Below are 26,967 nucleotides of genomic sequence, written 5' to 3' on the forward strand. Positions count from 1 at the left end.
ACGCCTATCCAATGATGAAAGAAATTCTCACTAGTTGCTTGTTTTAAAAGCTGCCCAAAAAGAATAAGATATACTGAATTACATGTTTCGTATCTACTACCAGGTATTTCATCAGGGGTTGCTCCTTTCATGTTCATTTGTTGCTTTTGTCTAAATCAGATGTAGCCTATGTTATTTACTAATCTGCTTCGTAGCTATAAGTGTGGTGCTGTCATCCAAGAAGGATTCAAGTAATTTCATGTGGCAAAACGTCATTCTCCCACCTTAGCAAACTCGCAGGGACCTCACCCTGCACTTGACAGGTCTGCCAGTCCAGTTCTACTCACTTTCCTAGCCTTCCTGAGAAAGCATGGTAAAACCTTTAATGTAAATAGCTTTAGAGGAAGTTCGCTGTTTGTGAATCCTGTCAACTTAGGGGAGAAGAGAAACACTGCCCTTTGGTAAATTAGTGAGTACATTAACCTCAGAACATATAAAAACATATATGAACATGGTGATGGAGATACAGGGAACACTTCAGATCACGTGAGCGGATACGTCACTCTTAAACCAATCCAGTGACCAGAAGCGAAATCCGTTCTGCGATTACAGAACATGGGAGTCTAAAGTCGAATATTGTTGCGGAAGTTTGGAGCACCGAAGTCAGAACATCGTCAATGTGGCTTTTGCCTTGCATGCTGGGCAGAGAAGAAAAGCCTCCACCATGACGTCTACTTTTCTAAAACTTTTTGCAGCTGGGTTTTATGGACTTAGCTCGTTCTTTATTGTTGTCGTGAACAAAAGTGTCCTGACGAATTACAGGTAGGCTAAAAACTTAGGCGAAACTTTTGCCCAGACTAAAAATGTATGGCAATATGTCACCAAGATTATGCAATGCAATGATGTTTCATGTTGAATTTGATATTAGCGGACTATAAAGCCGCTATTCTTTTGTAATAAACCCATCATAAACCTATTTTGCCGAGTCATAGAGAAATTCCACTGGGTAGAATTGAACAAAAATGCACGTCTTGACGCAGCAAATGTTTGTTGCAGATTCCCTTCGTCGCTTTGTGTGGGAATTGGACAGGTACGTGATTCAGCAATATTTCCTTTGAGGATAAAACTGCAGGGCAAGGCATTCTAACAGTGATTGATTGTTTTTTCTCAGATGCTGGCCACTGTCATTGTGTTGGGGATGGGAAAAACGTTCAAAGTGATAACTTTTCCTGACTTTGATAAAAGCATACCACGCAAGGTGAGTGAGACACCTTCATTCATTGCAAGTAAACAAAAAGGTGTGGCCCTATTTTTAACAGCCTATACTGTCCATTATGTCATGGCATCATTGCTCTCCACTATTGCTCTGAAGTCATCACATGTGATTTTATGTGTAATTTGTCTATGCTTGTGGCTTCTGGGTCACATGAATAAATTTGTATTCTGACATGAGTCACAGAATTTCAGCATCCAGCCCATAGAGATCAAATCTTGTCACACATAGCCTGAACAAAAATGTTATTAGATTTTTTTGCAAGAGTAGTAGATTGCCATAGATCAGCTGCAAGTATAATCGTTATTTTATTGCAAGAGCAAAATGTGACGCTTGTGCCAATAACACTATCATGTTTTTCAAACAAATCATTCTTCATGCAGACATTTCCTCTACCACTTCTTTATGTCGGTAATCAAATATCAGGACTGTTTGGGACAAAACAACTGAAGTAAGACATCACACTACACTGCACACAAGTAGGCCTACCCCAAACAGTTTATGGTCGGAATGAATGTAACTTTTTGGAATCATTGTCTAATGCATTACGTGTGTATCAACACACCGTTATTGTAATCTATGGTGTTAGATACAGTATTTACTATTTAGTGCTTTTATTAAGGACAAATAGGCCTACATCATACAGTGCAGTCAGATTAAAGTGCAAGCTGTTAACAGGTGGGTGTAATCTTTGAAACACTTACTTTCATTGCATGGTCAGCATTACCAAAGTGGAGAAAGACCTTTTGTTCATTTGAAATTAATTACTACTTGGTTATCATGTAGCCTATTTTTTTGTCTCCAAGTCTCCCAATGTTCACAGTGCTCAGAAGATTCTCAATTCTGTTTACAATGCTGGCAGAGGGGATTCTGCTAAAGTATGTTTTCATTCCATTTTTTACCTGAAATATCAAAACCAAAAATAAACTAATCATCAAATGAACCAATGAACTTATCTTTATGTTTTCAGAAAGACATTTTCTCAGGCCATTCAGCTTACAGTATTTGCCATGATTTTTGGAGCTTTAGTTGCTGCAAGGTAGGCTCTCCATCTGTGAAAAGAAATGAATCATTAGCCACAGAGAAACGTGTATGAACTATTTTGATGGTTCAGTAGAAGGGGATGTGGAGTGGGTAAATAAGTGGAATATCTCTGTTTTGACATGGTCTGTGTGTTGCAGCTCTGATTTGGCCTTTGACCTGCAAGGCTACATATTCATATCAGTCAACAATGTATTGACTGCGGCCAATGGGGCATATATGAAGCAAAAGCTTGACTCCAAGGTTAGTGGTTGTTTTCACCTTATGAGCACACAACTACAGTACTTGACGTGTTTGTTTTGGCTCTGAAAAAATAAAAATAAAAATAATACATTTTATATAAAAATTATTTAATTATTTATTATATATAAAAAATATATATACGAATTGTATACACAGAATTACATTGTTATAGTAGACATAAGCACTTTTTTTTTAAAACAAAAAACATAATGCAATAAGATTATGACCTTTGGTTTTTTGTGAAAAGATGACAATGTGATGTTTAGATGGTTTCTAATGATACACACAAATGTTTCAGTCCATCTTGTAAATGTTCTCTCAGGAACTGGGCAAGTATGGGCTACTATACTACAACGCACTGTTCATGCTCATTCCCACTACTGCTTTTGCGTTTTTTACTGGGGACATGCAAAAGGTAAAGCTGTTTGAATATGCATCATTTTACTTTCTTTGGTGTGTCACGTGTATAGTATACTTTTATATCTGTTTTCAACATTTTTTCAGGCGCTGGATTATGATGGCTGGTCAGATATTCTCTTCATTACTCAGTTTATACTGTCATCTGTTATGGGGTAAACATTTTTTTTTCTGCTGGGCATTTCATATTAATATTAGTTATGTTTCATTGTGTTCTGTAAATATACATTGTTGTCAGAATTTACTGTATTGATATTAATTGAATTCTACCTCCTAATCACCTCATATTGTGTAATATGGACGGTAGGAACACAAAAAGTGCCATTTGACTTTAGCCAGTCCTGTTCCCTACACTTCTTTTACTTAGTAGAAAACATGACTAACAGTTAAACATTGGCTTTGTGCCACAGACCATTTCTCCTATCAAAAAAACACACCCAATGGTATCTAGAAAGTTAGGTCAAAGGCCAAATATTTTACAGTAGTGAAAAAAATATTGTGTTTTTTTTGTCAACAGTGTGCAGTTGTTTTATTCTTTTGTAACCTACAAAATTATTTTTTTATGTTTGCAGGTTTGTTTTAATGTATTCCATTGTGCTCTGCACTCAATACAATTCTGCACTGACAACCACTATTGTGGGTTGCATCAAAGTAAGTAGCATGTATTTAGACTAAAGTTAAACTTTGAGAACTTTAATAGCATGTCTAAAATATCACTGTTCACTTTCTACAGAATATTTTGGTTACCTACATGGGGATGTTCTTTGGCGGAGATTACATCTTTAACTGGGTTAACTTCATTGGATTAAATATTAGGTAAAGATAATTTCAGTGACTGCTTTTTTACAAGTGATGCATCACAGTGGACATTGTTAGTCTTAATGACACCTGTATACCTTTGGTGGACATTATTATTTAGCCCATCAAATTGAGTCAAGATAAACAGCTTAATATGCTTAAGAATGTAATTAAGTGTAGTGAGTTCTCCAACGTTAATGTATTGATACTTCATTCAACAGTATTGCTGGCAGTTTAGTGTACTCGTACATCACCTTCACAAAGGAACAAGACCAGAAAAGTAAGTATCCCCCCAAACATTTACACTCAGACAAACACATGGAATGGGCCTTGAAGTCTTATTATGACCGCCGCGCAGCGAAGCATTAGCTTAGTAATAGAGGTTTAGTCAGATTTTTTTATTTTTTTTTGCATGTCCAAATTTCCGTCAAGGATTCCCGGGACACCATCGTTTTTCGTTTTGATCTGTAGCCCCCCCGCTGGACTGGACCCCCCGAAAGGAGGGTAGGGCAGACACAGTTTTCTGTGAATATCTCGAGAACCGTAGGGTTTAGGAGGACCATTTTTTTTGTATGTTGATCTCAAGGGGCCATGTCAACCCATTCCATAACCACTCATTTCATGTATAGTGCCACCTAGTTAAACACAAAAAAGTAAAAATGAGGTGTTGTATTCGCAGGTATCTGTGACCTAACATAGTCAAAACTGCACGAAATTGGAAGTGTAGGATCATTATGACACCCTCTGAATGCACGCCAAGTTTCGTGGAATTCCGTTCATGGGGGGCCACACAATAAATTAATTTATGTTACTATACACCAACTGGCCTGTAGGTGGCCGGAGACAGTTTTCTCGAGAACCGTAGGGCCTAGGAGGGCCACCTTTTTTTTGTATGTTGGTCTTAAGGGGGAAGGGCGAAATTGAACATTAGGCCTACCAGAAATTAGATTTGGTGATGGCCTTGGAGTCTGGCTGGCTCATATTCAGTGAGGTTAAGTTTCATGCAAGAATTGAGGCTGTCATCATTTAAGGGCAACTCCACGCAAAACTGTCATATCCATAACGCCAACTAAATAGCCTACCATGGCATTGTGTTGGCGTTATGGATTGGATACGGTTACGGAGTCAAGTGAGGTGGGATTTATATAAATTACTCAGATATACCTACGAACTAAAATAAAATACATTTTAATGAAATAGGCCTATTTTCAAAAGAGCCGCATGCGGCTCCGGAGCCGCAGGTTGTCGACCCCTGGCCTAGGATGACCAATTTGTTCCGTATGTTTGGCTACAGGGGTCATGTTAACCCATTCCATGTGCACACATGTGCATAAACAGATACACACGCACACACATACATTCACAGTAATCATACGTATGACACATACTAACACAGTAGACATATGTACGCATGCATGCACTGGCGCCTTAATGCAGGGGCTTACCTGGGCTTCACCAATGAGGGGCCTCCTAATAATAATAATGATAATCAATAATATTAAACGGCCGTGTCCGTATTCGCGGCGTCAGTCATAGCCTACTCTGGAGCTAGCCTAATTGAGCACATCGCACTGCTCTACAATGACATCCATGCAGAGGCCCCCTTTGTCATCTCTTCTAAAGTGTAACAAAATGTAACAAAACTTAATAAATTCCAATGGGTGTGTAGAGGAGCTAGAGGAGAGGCTGAAACTGAATGACAAACTTACAAACTCTGGAGATAACGTGGGTTGGATTGAAGCAACGATAAACGAATGACGTGGATTCCTGTAACTGTCCATGAAAACAGAAGGCATAGCAGGTAAATATCGTAGCAAATAGCCTGGCAAATTTCACTTGTCTCACTGGAGTGAACGCAGAACATGGGCTGTTGCGCAAAGAAATGAATTAGTGATTAGCATCTCCCTTCACCAAAAGCTAACCCATTCGCACAAATAATAGCCTATGTTATGTTTTCTCCATTGTTAACGTGAGATGTCTCCATGTAGGGTAGTATAGTGATAATGCATAAGGTAGCTAATGTTCACGTCACATGAGCCAGCATTTCTGTAGGCTAAAAGTATTTATGTCCCTCCCAAGCTGCGTTAAAATGGTGTGTTAAGTGGACAGAATTTCAAAAAAACTCCTGGGGAACACCCCGACACGACAAACACATGCACTTTTGAAAAGCTTGAAACGTCCATATGTGTAGCCTAACGCATCTTTTAACTTAGCCAGCCAGTGTTGTAAGAGTTCAACGCTTGTGTTCGTGCAGTAGGCTAGCCTTTTTGATAAGCGATGTCAGGGGTAGGCTGACGTGATTAAGGAGGGCTTTCTGTTCCTGTTTATGTAAAGGTTTTACATAGGCTCAATAATGATAGGCTACACTGCATGTTATAGGCTATATTAGGGGGGGGCTTAAAAACATATAGCCCAGGGGCCTCAGGTGGTATTAAGGCGCCCCTGCATGCATGCACATGCACAAACACACATACACACACACACACACATAAACATAAACGTGTACACGCACACATGCACACAATTCAAGAATTTCTCAGAATTAAGAACAGGCAAGATGGGGGTGGGGTTGTATAAAATGATTTTACATGTGAAATCTATGAACTAATCATGTTTTGGTACTTGTTGTCTAGCAGATACCAGTGAGAATTGAGTGTGGATAATGCAATTTAGTGAGACAGTTAGAATCATATAGGCCTTTCAGCGTGATTTATTTTTGTGGAAAAAATGTGCTGGACTGGGCGGCGGTCATATTTTGTACCGCTCTGCGGTACATCTAGTTAATATATACATAGTAGTCACCAAATGTGTCTCTACTCTAAGTATTACATGTAATGAGATACCATTTGTGCTTTTGTGTAGACTTGTGTTAACATTTTTCAAATGCATTTTTATTAGCTCTGCTCAAAATACTATATAATATAAAGATATTTTTTCCCCCCTCAGAAAAATCTTAAGATTTAAAAAAAAGCTGGATATAACTTTGAAGAGTGTCCACCACCCACCACCATATAGAGCAACAACATCAAGGAAACTGCTGAGGCATTTATGTTTTACAGCTAATTCACAGATGTGTTCATAACTTTGAAGTGTTCTTTTGGAAACACTTGGATACCTCACATTTTAAACACTTTTTTATCCTGAACATTGAAATTATTTTAATTTTGTGTGTATGTGGGCATATTTGAACCTAAACATGGATCAAATGGTTCAATTTCACATTGAAAACAGAAGTGTTATTTATAGTTATCGGGCTCTTTAGATGTGCTGTTGTCCAAATAAAGTCCGGGAAGCATTTTGCACCGTGAAGTTGCATAAATGGTTTACCATTTACTGACAATGCACACAATCAATCAACTGTGCTCTCTTGAATTTAATAGTAAACAATTGATCTCTCTTCAATTAAATAGTGACCCAATCTAAAGTAACTAAGTCACTTAACAACCAACAAATGCAGTCAGTAATCTGGAATGCTAATACAAGTCTGGCAGTATCAACATCTGTAATGTATCTAGGATTCGTTTTCATACAATTTCTTGTATGAAGTGATAAAATATCACAAGTATCTCACAAGACTGTTATCTGGTGGTTAACCATATTTCTTACTGGTCCATTATATTCACTTTAACCACTCATGCCATTCTAACTGACCTTCTTAGAAAACCTTTTTTATTAATATGATAAATGGTAAAATCCAAGAAAAAAATACAGTACATTACTGATGTCAACATGGAGAAATTAAATGTAACTTGGACATTTACAGCAGAGGAAACAAGAGGAAAGCAGAGCTGGCTGTACAACAAATTATTTTTTAGGTTTCAGCATTAGAATCTGAACATTTTGTTTAAAAATGTGTTTAGTTTCTTGTTCAACTCTCACAGATGTCATTTCATTCAGCAGTATTGCTGACAGTTTAGTGCTCCTACATCAGCTTCACAACGGACCAAGAACAACAACAAAGCAAGTCATGCATGAAGTAGTATTCACACAACACGCTTTGAAGACACAAGTTCAAATTCCAGCATTAAATCAGTACGAGTAATGTTCATCTTTACATCAGGCCTATCTATCCTTAATTTGGTCAACATTGTAACTGCAAGAAAAGCTCAGACCAGTAAGGCCCACGAGGCCCACTACATAGACCACTGCAATACAGTAATTCGCAGCAGGGAAATGTCCAACATTCAGCCGTCTGTTTCACTGAGGAAATAGCTCATAAGTTAAGATCCAGTCGAATATGTCCTTTCTTGATGATGTGTTTTGTGGGCATTTCAACAAAAGACAATGAACGAAGACAGATTTACAGTGTGGCTATCAAAAAACCCCCAAAAAGATCTGTACAAGTTAAGAAATCTATACAAACTTTACATGTCAAGTACATGTTATACATGCTTTTCTAACACAAAGAAACAAGTGTTAAGAAAAAGCCAGAGAAAGCTAGGAATATTAAAAAATAGAGCTAGTGTGCTGACTATCGTGTTTTGATAAAGAGACATCACTGATGTCAAATACTGCCTAACAAACCTTAGGGATATCCCTGCTGGCTTATTTAAAAACAAAATGGGTTGCAGGTCTAAGACTCGAAGTTATTTTTTATAAACTACCGTAAATGTGTTCAATAACATGATCTCACCCATTTCATTCCGAATATGAACACAAAAAGAATAAAAGTGCATCTTCATGTGCCTGAACTCTCCACAGTTAAACCTCAGTAGCAGAGTCAAGTTAACCTTACAAATGTCACTCCCACTCCCCCTCCCTAGTTAAAATGGCTTTGACAGCAAGTGAACCACTTAATATACTTTTATAGAAAATATATATTATATATATATATAATATTTATATATAGTTATAAAAATATTACAGACAATCTTCCATACAAACAGAGAAAAAATGTTTCCTTCCATCCTGTATGGACAGTCCCTGGAAGATAGGGTCTGGATGATATAAACAAACGGGAGTGATGTGAGCTGCCCTCTGTCCTCTCCACTCCTTTGCTTTGCGTTTGGGTGGTGTGTGTGTGTGTGTGTGGGTGGGGGGGGTGGGGGGGGGTTAAGAGTTGGAGGGCCACTGTGCTGGGTACAATCAGAGTGCTGCCTATCATCTTGGCTCTGAATTTGGTCTGGGATTTGGTGTGTGTGTGTGTGTGCTACTTCAGTCCTCCTTTGCCCGGGAGGCCTCCAGCTCGGCCAGAGGTTCGCCGTCAGTCCGGCACTTCTTGGCTAGTGGCTCATACACCTGGCAGTCATTCTGGAGCCCCACCGCCCCGTTGCCATTGGAGCTGGGCATCTCAGCGGGGTCGCAGCCGTTGGAGTCCTGGGCCGACGACGCGTGCATGTGGTCAGGGCCATTGGACTGGACTGGACCCTCACTCTTGACCTCACTCCCAACACACAGGAACTGCGCAGACGGGTACATCCCAGCTCCAATGCTGCTCACGCCTAACAAACATCAGCAGAAGAAAATGCAGTAAGCACTTGGAGCCATTAGACCATCGCAGGTAATGAATGTAACAACTTGTATTATGTTACTAAAGTAACATCTTGTATAGTTACAAGTTAAAACGTGTAATGTAACAAATAGGGCTGAAACGATTCATCTAGTTACTGGAATAACTCGATTACAAAATTTACTCGAGGCAAAAACCCTGCCTCGAAGCCTCGTTAAATTTCTATGACGCGCACTATACGCGCAGGGATTTTATTGTTCCACACGGACCGTTGTTCGGGAAGCACACCACTATTGCGTGAATCGTGATACATTCTGAATCATAGATTATGTCTAGGTTCTGAATTAGCTGGCGCGATGGAGTCAAGATGTCCATAAATGGCAGAGAATGTCTAAAGTTTTCAAGTAAAGTTTTGGGATCATTACATACTCAAAAAAAGTTAAAGAACAAGCATCTGAACCGAAAACATGCACTCCATGCTGTTTCACCAAGCGTCAATAAAGTAGGCTATCTATTAATCTATCTAGCCTATCTATCATCTATCTACGTAGCCTATAGCCTACATTGATGTTGGCTGATTTTAATCACATACTGTATTTGTAGCGATGTCGTGATATAATATTTAGCTTTTTTTTAATAATAATGTTATATAATGTTTAGCTTTTTTTAGTTTTTAAGTAGTAAACTTATTCACGTTCAATTGCAGGACAGTATGCCTAAAAAAGAACCCATTTTATACACGCATGCATGCACCCTCATCTTCCCTCACGCGTGCACACACACACACAGGTTGCTGGGTTACCGTAGCAAATAGGCTCACCCCAGACATTATTTTTTAGTAGCCTAATGGTAAATGCTGCAGGTGTAGAAATCTACATAAAACAGATATTTACTTTGATGTCAAGTCTAAATTACAGCATGAAACTTGTTGTGCATATTAATACATTCAATTGCTTTCCCTCTTCTCCCTCCCAGCACTTCACAACATAGCTGGGCGAACAAAGCTGTCCATACTAAGTCATGCACAAGAGGCTGCAATTTTACAGAGAGCATTTTGAACATTATTTAATTGTTGGCACTGGCACTTATAAACACTAAATGGGTAAATGCAATAAATGGGCTTAGTTTTGGAGCCAAATGTTGGAGTTAGAATAAATACCTCTGTGCCAATTGCTTGATCATTTTACAGCCATGTCATTTTCGTTATGCATTATTTGTTTTGGTTGTTTAAAAATGCAAAAAAAAAAAAAATAAATAAAAAAATATGATTAATCGATCGATAAAGTCCTAGATTAATTGATTACAAAAAGAATTGATAGCTGCAGCCCTAGTAACAACGCCATGCCCTTTGGCCAAAGGATATGTTTGTCAAAGTCAGTGCATGGAGGAGAGGGAGAAATCTCCCTTCATTCAACTTTCCCAGTGTTGTGTAGTTAGACAATTTTTCCAATGATCAATTAGGTCAAAATCAAACTAAGTAGAGATTCTCGGAAAGTCGATAAATGCAGGCCCGGGTGTGGGGGCTTCTGGGAAACGGCTGGGGTCGGTCCTCACCGTTGTGGTTGAGCCCGTCGTCCCGCTCTGATTGGCTGGTGCTGCTGCTGGAGGCGGTGGGGGGCGGCGAGGCGGCCCTGCTGGAGGAGGCGCTCTCCGTCTCGTCCAGCAGACGGTCCATGTAATCCCTGCAGCACAGCAGCCACAGCAGGTCAACACTCACACCCAACATACAGTAGCCAGCCCTGACCACTGACACAGCTCGGCCAAAAGAGTGACCTTCGAGGTTTTAATAATTAATAAATAAGTTAATACTATTTCAGCTACTAAATAGCAACGGTTAAAGGACAATTCCGGCGCAAAATGAACCTAGGGGTTAATAACACATTCGTACCGGGTTCGAAAACAGTCACGTGACAGTTCAGCTCGTGTTGCTCCAGTCCAACGTCGTACAACGTGAGCTGAATTGTCACGTGACTGTTTCCCAAGATGGTGCCAGCCTGTATACGTGATCGGTACTGTTTCTAAACTATCTTTTTAATAAACTGTCTGTACACTTACAAAGTTCTCAATACTTTGGTTTACATATAGGGCCCCTCATTATGCTACCGTGGAAGTGTGATGCAATTTTGAGCCTTGTTAGTGGTATAGAAATAGCGATTTCTTTTTACTTTGCGTGTGCCCCGACTAGCGCTAAACGCTTATTAGCGGTTTGTGGTAAAACTGGTCACGTTCGATTAGCATGAAAACATATCCCAGAGAATGGACGAACTCGGTACACATGTGTTATTAACCCCCAGGTTAATTTTGCGCCGGAATTGTCCTTTAACTATTGTAACTGGGTAGGGGTTGTGGTCACTTACGTCACTCCAGGGTGAAGATTGTATTTCCTCTTGCCAAGTCGAGTTTGCTGTGCAAAGAAATCGTACCGCTCAGACTTCTTCCACATGTAGTAAAAAGCCACACATTCACCTACGGACCTTGTTCTCACCTGCAAACCCAATGCAGCATGAACAAAAAAATGGCATGGCTATTAAAATCTATTCAATCAATTTTCAGAGGGAACGAGTAACACAAACAGATAAAATCTTAAGGCTCTAATGACACACAATGAGCAATGCAATGTGTTAATACCAACCCGCACAAACTAATGGTAATTTAATGAACTGGGCAAAATATTTTGCTGATTTAATACCATGCAAACACTGGTGGTTCAGCACACAGACAAGGAGGTTCTCAGTACATCTATTCGTTTCAAGTAAAACTTCTAAAAATCATAGATGACAAACTCTTATTTAAAGTCAACCTGCGTCATGTCTCTGTAGATGCAAAAAAAAAACCAAATGCTACAAATTACTCTACCTATTTAAGCTACCTTGCGCCGTTCAACATATAATCAATAAAGTAGCAAATACTGGTATCACCACCTGTTCTCGTTGCATGGTTCCACAGCACAGTAGCCATACGTAGTGTGCGTTGCGGATTGAAATTAGTGCCCTACAATCTCATTTAATCAATTTAAGATTTAAAACACACTTCTCACCTTGTTGGCCTGTATTAAATGAAAATCTTTCCCATAGGCTTTCAAGCCCTGTTCAAAGTTTCTACACTCTTCCTCTGTCCAGACAGACAACTCTTCTGTAAAAAGATACATCAAACCACACTCAGGAATACATACACATCTGAACATATACCGAAATCTAGCAATAATTTCTGTTCAATTATCTTAAAGGTGGTATGTTTGCCTTGCTGTCCACTGTGCAAATAGGAGTGAAGGTCTGTTACCTTAAAACCTACTAGAAATGACCAAGCTCATTGGTCCTCTGTTGCATCAGATCTCACCTCTTGCAGCTTTCACATTAAACCTTAATCTTCTAAGGGCTTCATCAGGGTCAAAATCACACTTCACCAACTCATACAGGGCCTGGAGGCAAAGAAGCGACACACATCACTACCTTCATCTGAAACATTTCCAGAGTAGATTTCTGTCCTGTATGGATTGCTCAAATGACTGTAGCATGTGCCTTATCCCCTCTGGACTTACAAGATGCAATTTTAGCCTTAGGCACAGTTTCATTTTCTATTTTAAAAATATATATAATAAAAAATAATAATAATAATAAAAAAAAAAATTATAATAAAAAAGTAATTTAGTCACTAGACAATAAATTGTCCTAAATTGAATCTAATATTACCAACTCTGATTAACGTGTTTTACCTGCTCATTATCTTTGATATGTGTTCCTTCTGGGATGGCATCTACTCCCCTCTCCTCTCCTGTTCGTCTTGAAGCCTCGGATAAAAACTCCACAACCTTGTTTTCCGGAAGAAATTCAGGGTTCCACAGTAGCTGATCATCATTTTCATACACTGCCAAAAAAACACACACATACAAATATTTTAAGTACGGAGGATTTTTTATAAATATCTTGGTGCAAACACCAAGTTTAAAATACTACTACCTAAAAGTTATAAACAGACTGGAACATGTCTTGGAAAGCAGAAGTTCTCATCCTTCTGTATTAACAACAAACACAATGAAGAATCCATTTCATGTATCCAGTATGTTGCCCTTTTAGTATTATCTTCATGTGTGAAAACAAGACCACACGGAGCATAGATCTCACCTTTTTCATTATCTTTATATTTACACAGTCCTGACGGAGTTTCAGCTTGATACATGGAGCCAACCATGATTTCCTATCAAGACAAACAAACGACAAAGTTACATTTTATAACAATAGTTAAAAAAAAAAAAAAATCTGTTAAAACAACAAACAACATATACCTTCTTCCAGTCCTCAGAAGGAATATAATCTTCATCATCTTCCGATTCTTCTTCAACTTCATTATCTAGGTAAAAAGAAGGAACAGCTGGTTGAAACAATCTCTTCAACAGCCACACGGTTCTTCAGATGTGGCAGCACATATGTGACATTAAGCCTGAGCAATTAATCAAATTAACTGATTAATCGTTAATCCAAGGATTCTGAAAACAATATCATCATAATGATCATTTTGCTGCATTCCATTTTGCTACAATGCTCTTGTTTGTCTCGAGTTGTAAATCCAGTGCATCCTTTTGCTTTACATCGGTAACTGTTGTACACATGTTTTACGCAGGTTTTTTTTTATTTATTTTTTTCAATCAAATAATAATTCAATTACATTTAATCTATTGTATGTTTAAATTCAGAAAATGTATGATTATTCCAGATAAGTCCATGCTTGAGTATTCATGTTAAATTAATTTGATTTCAATACTGACCAAAATTAACATGGTTGTGATTTTTTCCATAATCGAGCAGCCCTAAAAGTGGGAGGACATTTGTCAGTTGTCCTCTGGCCAAGTTGCAGTTATGCTTTTACATTTCACAAGTTATGTGTGATTATTCAACAGATAACATTGCTGAACTATTTTTAGGGAGTTTCAAACAAGTACAAAGCAACTATTATAGTACAATATTCACATACTTTCAAAGAACTTCTGAGGGCGAATGAGTTCTGCAGTCCCGTGAGATTTGATAGAATGAGTGCAGCCATCAGTGGAGGGTCCGTACTCCTCAATTTGATCTGCAGACATGTTCCTTTCCTCCTAAATGCATACAAAATCATTTATTTAAAGTATATTTTGGGGCCTTCAATGGTAAAGGACAGTCAAGAGTGACGGGAAGCGAATGGGAGAGAGACCGAGAAGTAGGATGGGATCAGGAAAGGACACAAATGTCACATGCTCATGGGTAAATCTCCCCACCTTTGTTATGCATGTATGCATTGCTAATACTTCTCTTTCAGACATACAGTGGCTTGCAAAGGTATTCGAACCCCCTGGAAAATCATCAGTAGCCCCGTTTACATGGACACTTTTAATCTGATTACAAACTGAGTAATGGCTCGATCGGAATAAAAATGCCTCATGTAAACACCTCAACCGATGGGATTCAGCCCAATCCGATTTCCAATCTGATCGTGAGAGGTGGTGTACTCCGTTCTGATAATCTGATCGATTGTAAAATCCACCCATGTGAACAGGTACTCCAATTGTTGGAATACATTTCTTTTTTTCTGCGCAGGTGTTGGTAAGAATGCAGAGTGACGTAAACAAATGAGTGGCGGCAATACAACTAGGAGCTTCTTAATGATTAAATGTGTGTTCCATGTAACCGCAGATTAAACGTCAATCGGTTTATTTTGCGTTCATGTAAACGGTTCGGTTGAAATATTTAATCAGATTCATTTCAATCTGATTGGAAAAAAAAAAAAAAAACATCCATGTAAACGCGGCTAATGTTTTCTTGTTTGCCTAATCAGTGTTTTTATAAGCACATATTTATCATCTCTAAAGGTTAAATTAGAAGCCTGTTAAAATAAAAAAATAAATAACATTTTACATATTTTACATGTATTTACAAAAAGCATAAATACTACATCTAGTGAGGCCATGGTGAATTGAAAGCGTTTGGAAGCTGACCTTATTTCTTTTTGGTTCTGCAGCACCTCTACTGCTCTCATCATTAACAATATCTTCTACTTCATCGTCATCTTCGTCTTCAGCATCTTCCTCATCCTCCTCCTCATCTTCTTCTTCTTCATCCTCTTCTTCCAGGGAGACAGCATTCCCATAGCCATAGAGATTTAAGAGCTCTTGAATGGGCATTTCTCCCTCCTATTCAAAACAAGGACCACTGGTATGTTTACACTGCCACTAATAATAACAATCATAAGCACCACCCTGACAAAACCCCAAGAACATCACATAGAAATGCTTGCGCTACTGTGCATACAGTGGTAATGAGTACTCTTAACAATCTAGTGTCCGATGTCTGCTGTGTGCAACGCACCCTGGCCAGGTCCTCTATCTCATTGCTAAAGTTGGTGTCTCCCTCCCGCATCTCCTCCTCCTCAAGTGTCCGTTCATCGTCGTAATCATGGACTAACATATCAGGTGAAGGATCGAAATCTATGTTGTCCGATCCGGTCGAGACTCCTAAAAATGTTAACACGTATTGAAAAGGACACCATAATATCGATGCGACTGGTTCAATTAATTTACCATCATATTATTTACCTGGACTTGAATCCCCACAGGAGGGCTTGGGGAGGAAGAAAAGAAAACATATTAGAGACCTGCATGTGATTATCAACCAAGGAAGTCCTGGCTGTTATGTAACAATTATGAATATAATTTATTGGACAATAAGTGTATTTGTGCGGCTTTTGTTCGTTCCATCTTTGCCCAACCTGGACGAAGGTAACACTCAAAAAAGCGCGCCCTGTAACGTAATAAGCCGAGCAGGTAACGTTAACCTTTGCAAAGTTAACTTATTTAAGCAAAAAAAAAAAAAAAAGGAAACCCACTGGATTGAATAAGCACTGTTTGAACAACAAGTCTACCACTTATAAGCCACATATTCTTTGATGAACTTGTTTGGATAAGGGCTTTGCCACTCATGTTAGCTCGCTAGCTGGTTACGTTAATTAAGTTAAGTTAGCCAACATCTCTTGCTGGCTGCCTTTATCTAGCTGGCTAATATGGCAACAGTCTTTCAATAATGTGAGCACGAATTCTATCTACATTGATATGTCTCAAATGTAAGGAAAAATAAGCGCACATAAGAGGCCACTCATTTGTCTAAGAACAACCGTAACATGCCTTCGCTCGTCCCCACACAGCTACGCAACTAGCAGTCTATAATATTAACTCCCGATATCAAACGTAGGAAACGTTAGCAGGCTATGCAAGCTATCCTGGTAGGGATTAGCCAATAAGTTTTTCAGAATATAAAGCTAAAACAACTTCAAATATTTTGGCCACACAGCGATGCGACTCCTTACGTTTTACTAAGCATTTCCTCATTTAATATACATATAATGGGGGGAAATAAAATAACTTATATTAGAGAGCATCTTTAAAATTCTCATCTTACCTCCGCCATATTTGCGATTTTAAAGGGTCACGTTGAGAGGGTCAGTCGTATTTCCCGGATGAACATTCTCCTCCCCATCTACCTCTATGCTCCACCCACTCTGAAACCTTTTACTTTTACTAGTCTATTTAATAAGTCTCTGCTTTTACTGTCCACACTTCTGTATGTAGTACGCTTATGAAAATATGGTATTCATTGAACATAATGTATTCGTAAATCCTACAAATCTTAAACGACATTATGAAATTAATAAAAACGTGTAATTATTCCCAGTTAATCGCGTTTTTATTTGCACGAAGTAAGAATAGCTGAAAAATAATGAGGACGAGAAAAGTACAATCAGTTTGCTTGCTCGCTCACATATGAATGGTTTATTTTATGACATTATGCCACATGATTTATTTATCATGACATTACATTTTACCTTAGTTTGATCTATTTACAACCTGTTTTATCTAAAACGTCAATGTTTAGGGTCTCATCAGATGCATTAAAAAAATATTCATAAAACGAAAATCTTTAGCAGAGGATGGTTTCGATCCATCGACCTCTGGGTTATGGGCCCAGCACGCTTCCGCTGCGCCACTCTGCTGTAATCACTGGCAAAGCAGCGTAGTACTAGACCCTTTCAAGAGAGTTCCATTATCAGCATCATAGTTGGCCCCACAAGGCTTCCGTTTCAACATTCCATATGTTATCTTAATGCAGAGGAAGTAGATTGGGAACCAAATAGAACGTTCAAGCATTGTTTTTGTTTTTATTGTTAAAAGGGTCTATAGATATCGCTTATGTAGGTTTATGTATTGCGTGTTTTTGTTACCGATTCTTCACAAGTCATGCAAACGCCAACTTCTCTCATAACAGTGCTGAGCAAAGTAAAGTAAAGTAGAGCAAAGCAAAGTATTATACTATGAACCGAAAAGGTTGGTCACAACACACAAGAACACTAACACAAGCACCTTACTGCTAATAATCACTTCCTGTGATATCCTCCTATCCTCTGTGGTATTATTGTATACTCCAGTTGCCGCTGTTAGACATAATTGTTACAAAGATGCTTTTCTGTGCTTGTAAGCTACGGATATGAGCAGCTTGAAATAACGCTATCTTTCTCTCAAAAACGTCATTCCCTGACCGGGAATCGAACCCGGGCCGCGGCGGTGAGAGCGCCGAATCCTAACCACTAGACCACCAGGGATGCACATGCACACGTGAAACATGTAGATAGATAAACAACTGCAGAAGAAATATAACAGAAAAGAATACATATTTATTTCCAAAATAAAATGCAGACAATATACCTCAATAACAGAGTTCAGTCACCACGCTTCCACATCTTTGCAAAGTAAAATCATGAGGCTACTGTTTGAACAGGTTTGGTAGTCGGATAACATAACTTTAACGTTACATTAACATGATCAAAGTCTTACAAACTTTTATGAATGCAGTAATTGGAAATAACTCAAAAACAATGTATAAACGTTTGCTGACTTATTAGTGGTGTGTTAGCCAATTAATTTACCGCTCATTATAGACATATAGGCCAGTCGTCTATGGCCAGTCAAACAGTTAGTGAAATGAAATGGCACATTCATGTCCAGAGACATAACGTAGCCTAGGCCTACTTTTCCTCGAGCATCACCACTTAAATAGATAGATAGATAGATAGATAGATAGATAGATAGATAGATAGATACTTCATTGATCCCCAGGGCCTTCCAAGCCGCCCAACCACTGAAAACATTCTGCAGTAGCCTAACAAGCCAGGTTTTCTGTACATGAATAATAAAATGCACCTAATCAGGTAACCTGGCAGCCTGTTTTTCCTTTAGGCTTACTCAGTGGGAGAACATGATGCCAGACAAATGAGAAACATCTACTTCCTCTCACCTGCAATATGCTGAGGCATGTGACATTGGTTGCCTGTATTGGCCATACAATGTACATTGGTGTTTGGCTGTTTTGCTTGTGTGCTAGATATATAGGCTACAGGTTTAATCTTGATATGTTCTACATTATTAATCTGTTTAATGTTTATCTACAATTAATTTATTCATTCAATCTCTCGACTTTATGTCTGTGTGTATTGTATGTATTTTATCTCCCTTACAAAACTTCACTTTTGTTTTCAGTCTTGCTACCTGCTCATCTAGTTTAGACTCTTCTTTTTCTTCACCTTCATCCTGTCCCACCTCTATCCCTCCCTGTACTCCCTGTGGTACTTGACCCTCTTTTTCCCTCTGCTTCCTCTTCTTCCTCTCTCGAAGAGCGCAGGGCAGACAGTTGGCCAGGAAGAGAAGAGCAAAAAGACAGATGAGAGAGAGCACTGCTCCTAACCCCACTTCTAGATCCCTATCTCCCACAGGCTGCTCTCTCTCTCTTCCCATTCCAGGGGAGAAATAAACGGCACTCTCTTGATGATTGGGGGTCAAAACTGCCCGTTCTAAATCATTCCTGGTTATTAGACCATCACCAGTGTTGGCAGTATAATCACTGGTAATGTTCCCTATGATAACTTTGTCACCAAAGTTACTGTAAAAGTCCTTTTCAGATTCCAACAGCATGTCAGACACATCAAACATGTCAGGGTTGGAGTCGCCCCCTATTGGCCAAACTTCTGAGTCCAGGTTCACTCTTATCCAACCAGAACCTTTGGCCAGTCTTCTGGTTCCTCCCCCATCTCTCACCACATTGGCTTCAATATCGTTAGACACTGGCTCACAGGTGGAAACGAGGAGTTCTGCTTTGACCAGAGGCCCACCCCCCTCGCCTTGGGCCAAGATGCGCTGCACAGGCTCCGGTGTCACAGCAACCACAGATTCGGCCAACGAGGAGAGACGTAAGGAGTGCGGAACACTGGTGAATGCTGAAACCAGTATGGCAGTGTCATCATTAAACTGGAGCCAAACACTAGCAGACGCCTCCTGAGAAACAGTAGTGTGGAAGAAGAGGGGTTTAAATGCCGCGGCCAAAGAGTAGTAAACATTCGGGTCAGTTTCCCATACGTGGATTAAGCTTAGTCCAAGACTACAAACTTAGTCTAGGAGTAGGCCTAATCCATGTCCAAGAAACTGGACCTGGAGTCTTGTTAAAGGCATCACTTCAGATCAGTATCTCCACATACCTGTCCATAGTTGTAGAGAATATTGTGTGCTGTTACAGCAGCGGTAACAACAGACTGGTGAGCAGGGTTACTATTGATGACCAAGCCCAGTCCACCAACCAGCTGCACTGAAAGATCACCGGGGGTCACTGTTTCAGATGAGACCACCACTTCAGCACTGCCAAGCACACCATCCCACTGGCTTGAAATCACCTGAGGTTGATTATGTGAAAGAGGAAAGAGGGAAAACATAAACAAATAAAGAAATAAGGTATGGGCACAGAAAATGCAAAGTAAGCCTACATATCCAGGTGTGCAAGGCGCATATCCATTCCACTGAACATTAATTCGTCCTAAGTCCTAACTATAAAGGCAGCATCTCCAAAGTGCTTGGCTTGCCTCTTTTGTATACTAACATGTAGTGTAGTTATTCCAGGCTCCAAGCCAACCAGATATCCCTGCTTGTTGAGTGTTGCAACCCGTGGATTTCCCACACGCAGCCAGTCCCGAACAAGCTCTGTCACATCCACAAACCAGTCAGGTGATCCTAGAATGTAGGTTGGCTGACCCTTCTTGGTAGAGGAATGAGCACTAAACTGTGCCAGGACCTGTACAGTGGATCTCTGAAAAACTGGAGTACATCTGAAAGAAATAGGCACAGGGGTGGTTAACTAGAGTTTATAAGCAACAAATAGCTACTATCTTTTGAGTCATAGAGAATATGTTACAAAAACGGAATGAAAATTCAAACCAAGATATGTATAAACTTCCCCATATTTTTATGACAGTAGGAGTGATGGGTATAGTTTACACTACAGCAACATGAATCCTGTGCATGGCATTATGGTAATTACTCTTCCTTCCAGCAGAGGGCAGAGCGACACTATGAACTGTAGGGAGCCTACCTGCCCTGGTTGAAGAAGCTCCAGCCATCGATGGCACTGAGGACATAGTCTGAGAGAGAGATACGTAGGGGGACCATAGGGGCCCAAACTGACAGACAGACTGAGCCTCTGAGCCTACCCAGGAAGAACTCCACCTCTACACACGTGCTGCCCACTCCTGATTCACTCCCATCAACAAAGAGGGTGGAGCAGTCGCTTGATACCTATCATTTGGGAGCGGTAGGGATGCAAATGAGACACCCAACAATGTACAGCACAAAGATACGACACATTTCTTCTGGGAATATAATAAGAATGTTGACACATGAACTTTGACAGTTTTTGATGATCCTTTCCATGAGCCATCCTGTTACCTTGACGATGTCCTCGTTAGCAGATTGACACCTTACTGCAGAAGTAACATCAGATACCTTTCCATCATCCCCAACAGCCAACACAATTACAGGAAGGGTCACTGGCTGGCTGGTTAAAATTGCTGTATTTATGATTGTACTGCTCTGTTGAAGAAGAACAGAAAGTAAAAGAATCTCATACACTTTGACGGCTCAAACTCTGTGTATTCCACTGGACTCCTAAGTTCAAAGTCTGTTACAGGTGCTTACCTCTGTGATGGGAGCAATGCCCACAATATCTCTGTCAGTGAAAGACAGGAAACTCGTCACTGCCCCATGTGGGGATACATTGGTATTACGACTTGAGTACTCCGTCCACCAAACAGTGGTCACGGTCATGGCCACGCCAAAGCTCCTCTTCAAGCCATCAACCAAGAGACAAGCAACCTCCAGCAGGTCGGTTTGACTGAGGGGGCAGTGGGGTCAGACAGTGAGGCAGTTTGAATGTCATTGATATTATTCTGAGAGTGCTTAATACAGTTATTCTAGAACTACTTTACACCAGAAATGACTTTCAAGAAATGTTTAAAAACTCATCTGTTCACATTGCTCTTAAGTGCTTTTCTTACACCGTTATGGTTTGTATATTTATAGGTTTTGTTAGAATATAGAACATATCTGGTTATCGCATTGGACAAAAGCGTTAAATATAATAATCAATATATAACACTAAGAATAATCAATGTATTTAAGCCCCATAATGCTTGGATTGTGCAGATGTTGCAGTCATGGGTTATTCCATGTCAAATCACCCAGAGGCTCACAGGTCACCCTGTCAGAAAAATGTACATATGAAAATTAAAAATTAAATTGAAATCTTTTTCTATTTACAAATCTGTATCAACAGTTTTTTGAAAGCTTTTAAGTTTTAAGTCATTTTAAGCATGACGAACAAGCCTATTGTCCAACTTCAAACATTTATGCCACCTTTGATATGACACCCACAGCTTTGAAACTCAATGACTTGAACTAACTTTTTCTGTATAGAATTAAAAAAAATGTAATTAGATCAAATGTATCTGATGTAATTAATCTCTTGCCCTGAAATTGGCCATAATTTCTAAAAAAAATAAATAATAATAAATAAAATAATAATTTCTCATTCAAATAGTAAACTATGCTAAAAAGAAACTAGAAAACCCCCTCATATTTTTCCCAAGTCATATATAGATTAACACTAGAAGCGCCAAGAATTTCAAAACTACTAGAACTGCCGAAACATCTTGACCCATACATTTTAAACTTGATATTCAACTAGTAGGATTTTTCATTAAAAAAAAAAGTTAAAAGCAATAAAAACGGCCACTTGCGGCAGTGCTAGGCCATGTAGTATCTTTAGTCATTACTATATTACTGGAGTGTTTTTGAAATGTGCTTGAGATTTTCATCTCTTCATTTCACCATCTGGACAGTTAACAGGATTGTTTTAATTTTTACTGTTTATCCTTGTGTATCCGAAGATGATCTGGAGTTGTTGCTGAATACCCTTGTTGACATGATTTTTTAAAATATTAAATAGGCGTACTTGAAATTCTATCAGCGTCACAAAGTGGAATACAGTGTGCAAACACAATTTATTTGCTGACATATTCTCAAAATACTGGCAAATATGCACCTATATGCAACATTCAGATAATTTACATTTATGTAAAAAGAATGACAAAACATTTTATATATAATTTTACATAAGCACCAGGCCTGCACTGCACTTACTGCACAGAGCCTGAAGGGGGCACAGGAAGTCACAACACTGGCAAATGAGAAATAATTGCTTTCGTCAAACAAATATTTAAACAATCATTCAACTGAAATATAGGCTAAATAATCTGAATATTATACAGTTGTGTATATGACATTATATTTAGGCAAACAAATAACCCCACTTGTTCACAGTGTCTTCGTGCCACTTATCGAAGACATTTAATATTTTGAAGGGGGGGGGGGGGGGGCATCATGTTACCAAAGAACCTCAGCAACAACTTCAAATTTCAGGTTAGGTCAGGTTAGGTCAGGTTAGGTTATCCCTAAATAAGAATACTGGTAACATTCTGATATGATGACTCTCCACATGGTGAAATGAGGAGATGAAAACAGGCTTTTTTGAAAATCGAGCATTTTTCCAAAAAAGCATTCTGACGCTTCTGTATAGTAGTTTTGACAACTGCATATACCTGGATTTAGCTGAATGAGGAGCACTGAAAAGGGGAGTTTTTTTTTTTCTTTTTTTCAGAGCCTTGTAGGGGAAGTACATACAATATCTGATCTGATTATACATATACTTCATACAATTATAACAACTTTACAGTTGCCTTAAAGCTAGTGACGTCTGCATGTCACATCAAATGAGCTATGAGGTTGGAAATTGGACAAAAAAGCTTCTTCACCAAAATGCTTAAAGTTACTTAAAATGGCCATAGTTAATTTAAAAAACTATTGATGTTGACATACTATTTCAAATATCAAGTTTGGCATAGGAGCACCTCTGATTTTTTTCTTCAGATTTTTCTAAAAGGGTGACCTGTGAACTGGAGGGTTTCCAAAATAAAGCTATGTTGCAATATTATTAATATGATTAATATGATTGAGTATTACCTCAATTTAGATGACTGAAAAACAAAACATGCAGATCAGTGTAGTGTAGTTTACCCATAGGCCTACCTTAGATAAGCAGACTGAGTTCCCACTTTGTGACAAATTATTGAGACGGTATCATGCTTGGAGCCTGTGGTTCTCTCTAAAACCACACTCCAGAGGTCAGAGTTCATGGATGGCTGTTCAATCACGGACACCAATCCTTTCTTCACCTTCAGCCTGCAGCAATACAGTCAGAAATCACGACTCCGACACAGTCACCACCACAGCATCAGACTTCACCTAAACTAATCCACTCACCTAATAGTTACGGAGTCTCCCGTGAAATTTGACCTCAAGTTGACAAAGATCCTAGCTGGCTGACCGGTGCGAACTGGACCTCGACAAAAGCGAACGACAACATTGTAATCCAGCCTCAGCTCCTCCTCGCCCTGCCCGTCCGAACACACCACTGTCCCTCTGGCCGTATCCCGATTGTTCTCCCTATGGGGAACAGCCACGGCCCCCACATAGTAGAGCCTCTGCTGCAGCGGCTCGGTATCGTCCTCGGCGCATCCCAGGGGAGGCGTCTTGAAGTCGGAGACAGCGCCGGACGAGGAATAATAGAGTTGGATGCGATCCGAGGCAGGGGTAGAGTTGTCCCGGAGTGCGCTGGGCACGTTTTGGCGCCGTCGCGCACGGTTTCGTTGTCGGTGCCTGCGCAGGTATCTCGCTCTGGGATTCTGGCCCGGGTTGGTATGTGGTGACTGATCCAGCTCAAACCAGTCCTTGGGTAAGGTGAGGGAAACTACGCAGAGGCCAAGTGGGGACTGTCAGAGATAAGTGAGACGAAAGACGATGATTTTCATTCAGTCATTCAGTGACACTGCACTACCACAGCAGGGTAATAGGCTAGTAAAAATAGTTAGCTAGTAAAAATAGTTGGCTAATAAAAATAAAAACTCTTGTGCTAGACCCACTTACACCGTAGGTTATATTTATGCTAGCGTTAATATTGCATCAGTACAACAATAATAAGTAGTCCAAACTGTCTCTGAGTAAGTGTTGCAACTGTGCAAGACAGTGACATTACCTGGGTTATACAGGTTGCTTTTTGTTCCTCTGTCTCTTTGAACGCATGGAGAGTAATGCAGGTTCCCTTGCTAACATCTCCCCTCATGTGAAATAGCACTCTCACTTCAGACCTCTTTCCTTTCTCCCCTTCTTTGGCCCTCATGACAGTTTTTGTGAGAAGAGATGCTGAGAGAGGAGGGGAAAGTGGAAGGACAGGTGTGGAGACCAGCTTAAAAGCAAAAACACAAAACCAGAGATTCAGCAAGTGGAACAGTTGGGACAAAAATCCAGATTTAGGACAGATTAGGAGATGAACTGTGGTGAAAGTGGTATCTTTAATACATCAAAATATAAAATGTTTAACAAATGTTTTTGGACTGAATCTAAGTTTAGATTTCAAATGATATTGCATAGCTGTTAACATGGTTCATCATACTTCATCTGATTTAGAAAACAAAGAAAGGCACCCTTCCTGGTGCATTGTGATTCAGCTGAACCTGTCTGCCTGTACCTGTGTGACAGAGTAAGGCCCAAAGGAAGCCCGTACTCCTGCCTTAGAGCTGGTCCCCGGAGGAGGCATGAGGAGTAGGGGCTGGCTGTAAGAGAAGGGGCTGGAGTTGGAGAAGATCACCCCCAGATCAGCCTGCGAGAGGGAGAGGGCGCTCCACGGAGGGGGCACGCTGATCTGCGCAGGCAGAGAGACTGGCGGGGGCAGCTGTGCACCAGCTTCAGAGAGGTGGAGGAGACACCAAGTAAGTATGGAAAGAGCGTTAGGTTTCTGAACTTTCTTGTGTGTGTGTGTGTGTGTGTGTGTGTGTGTTTTGGGTGGGGGCAGTGGAAGCAACACAGTCATTAATATACATTGTTTTCAGAGAACTCACTCACCAAGGGCAAAACAGGAGCAGAAGAGTATTGCCATAGTGACCCCTCTTTCACAGGGGGAACTGGGGCAGTCAGCTGCACTCATCCCTGCATCTGTGCAGAGGAACACATGCATGGGCTCACACACCCTGTCACACATCAATATGCACAATTGTGTAGGCCAACACAATTTGCACCTTAATGTTGCACAAAATGTGCAGTTGCAATGTTGGTCATTTCCTGTGCTGTCTGGCAATGCAGTGCAGCTTAAGTGAAAAAATCTAATCTGCAAATTTAAATAAAAGAAAATAGAGAATCCTTATCCTTTTGTCGGACACCTGTTGTATGTTACAATACAAAAAAATCATTCATTTAAAATAGAAGTCTATGAATAATACACTTTCCTGCACCTTTTTACACTCTTTAAAATAGCGACACATTAACTTACCTTATATTGAGCGGTCCTCTCTACTTTAGTTGGCGGGTTGCTTTAGTGGCCTGTGAGATATTCACTGTCATTGTGCTCTCCAAACATATTCCTCTTACACGAAACAGATCTAGCTGAGATGAAAATAGAAAACTTCTTTCCCCTCTGTCACAATTGGTCAGAGATATTTTTTGTTGACATTAAGGTCGTGAGGTACAGGAACTGCCATAATTGTTAGTCCTTTTCCTTTGCTTTAAAACATTTTGTTCCCTGAGAATGTGCTCGGTAGGATTTGTCAGTATCACTGTTTGCCTGCTCCAGCTCACTCTTGCGTTGCTCTCTGTTTTTTACCCCCCCCCCCCCCCCCTTTGCTTTCCCTCTGTGCTAGATTCACACAATACGGATTTATTCATTTAAACAGCAAATAATCCTTATTCTTCCCAGTCCCTCCCCCTCTTTTTCCATCTTTCTTCTCTCTCTTTCTCTCTTTTTCACGCTCTCTTTCTCTCTCACCCTTTCTCGATAAACTCCTCACATTAAAGGAGGACTGAATCATTCCCAGACTGATTAATCACCTTCTCAGAAGTCGCTTGAGTAGTCGGTACCCATAGCTCTCACGGTTTCTTTTCTTTTTCTTTTTTTACGGTTTCCTTCGGGCAGCTCCACTCTTCATAATTTTATTTAATAAATATTGTCAATTTCTGTAGTACTGATTAGGTCCAAAATTATTTTTTCTTTCTGCAAGAATACAATGAAAAGATGTCTGTGAATTATTCTTAAATCTGTGTATTCTTCCTCCTTCACTCCAACGTAATCTCTCATACTGTGAATATTCCTCCTTCTCTGTTCCTTGCTAGTGCGCCCCTTAACCCTTGACAATGTGTCCTTTAAATTGCCACAGGGAATCAACTCTAAGCAGCCCATATTAAATACATCTTTATCCGTCTTCTTTATCCATCTCTCATTATCCTCTGATTAAAGGATAGATCTGTAAGTGACCCCACTAAACCCCT

General features: G+C 39.8%; 3 protein-coding genes across 7 annotated transcripts; 1 reads left to right on the forward strand and 2 right to left on the reverse strand.

Annotated features, from left to right (window-relative positions):
• Positions 1 to 569: 569 nt before the first annotated feature.
• Positions 570 to 7,070, forward strand: LOC121719220 (UDP-N-acetylglucosamine/UDP-glucose/GDP-mannose transporter-like). 2 transcript variants are annotated; one of them, XM_042104662.1, is made up of 13 exons: positions 570 to 801; positions 1,036 to 1,069; positions 1,151 to 1,237; positions 1,636 to 1,703; positions 2,059 to 2,130; positions 2,223 to 2,291; positions 2,434 to 2,536; positions 2,859 to 2,951; positions 3,041 to 3,108; positions 3,526 to 3,604; positions 3,687 to 3,769; positions 3,973 to 4,035; positions 6,698 to 7,070. In XM_042104662.1, the coding sequence occupies exons 1-13, from the start codon at positions 704 to 706 to the stop codon at positions 6,831 to 6,833; spliced, it is 1,053 nt and encodes a 350-aa protein (XP_041960596.1). In that variant the 5' UTR covers positions 570 to 703; the 3' UTR covers positions 6,834 to 7,070. The 2 variants fall into 2 exon arrangements, with proteins under 2 accessions (XP_041960596.1, XP_041960601.1); XM_042104667.1 differs by having other exon boundaries at positions 3,973 to 4,031; positions 6,698 to 6,896.
• Positions 7,071 to 7,398: 328 nt separating this feature from the next.
• Positions 7,399 to 16,770, reverse strand: mier1b (mesoderm induction early response 1b, transcriptional regulator). 4 transcript variants are annotated; one of them, XM_042104591.1, is made up of 14 exons: positions 16,622 to 16,770; positions 15,763 to 15,787; positions 15,536 to 15,681; positions 15,166 to 15,360; positions 14,169 to 14,289; positions 13,963 to 14,004; positions 13,483 to 13,547; positions 13,322 to 13,394; positions 12,913 to 13,064; positions 12,537 to 12,618; positions 12,238 to 12,332; positions 11,558 to 11,604; positions 10,755 to 10,882; positions 7,399 to 9,192 (listed from the first exon to the last, which is right to left on the reverse strand). In XM_042104591.1, exons 1-14 carry the CDS (start codon positions 16,628 to 16,630, stop codon positions 8,906 to 8,908), a joined length of 1,467 nt encoding a protein of 488 aa, XP_041960525.1. In that variant the 5' UTR covers positions 16,631 to 16,770; the 3' UTR covers positions 7,399 to 8,905. The 4 variants fall into 4 exon arrangements, with proteins under 4 accessions (XP_041960525.1, XP_041960499.1, XP_041960516.1 ...); XM_042104565.1 differs by having other exon boundaries at positions 11,558 to 11,685; positions 16,622 to 16,765; XM_042104582.1 differs by lacking the exon at positions 16,622 to 16,770 and adding an exon at positions 15,936 to 16,611 and having other exon boundaries at positions 11,558 to 11,685.
• Positions 16,771 to 18,678: 1,908 nt separating this feature from the next.
• Positions 18,679 to 26,297, reverse strand: tmem132a (transmembrane protein 132A). Its single transcript, XM_042111120.1, has 12 exons — positions 25,976 to 26,297; positions 25,552 to 25,641; positions 25,178 to 25,392; positions 24,686 to 24,895; positions 23,914 to 24,422; positions 23,680 to 23,832; positions 21,232 to 21,427; positions 20,983 to 21,126; positions 20,630 to 20,832; positions 20,141 to 20,366; positions 19,746 to 19,937; positions 18,679 to 19,545 (listed from the first exon to the last, which is right to left on the reverse strand). Exons 2-12 carry the CDS (start codon positions 25,631 to 25,633, stop codon positions 18,679 to 18,681), a joined length of 2,997 nt encoding a protein of 998 aa, XP_041967054.1. The 5' UTR covers positions 25,634 to 25,641; positions 25,976 to 26,297.
• Between the last annotated feature and the right edge of the window lie 670 nt (positions 26,298 to 26,967).

The sequence above is a fragment of the Alosa sapidissima genome, chromosome 1 (assembly GCF_018492685.1).
Source record: "Alosa sapidissima isolate fAloSap1 chromosome 1, fAloSap1.pri, whole genome shotgun sequence".
In the NCBI taxonomy this organism is placed as follows: domain Eukaryota; kingdom Metazoa; phylum Chordata; class Actinopteri; order Clupeiformes; family Clupeidae; genus Alosa; species Alosa sapidissima.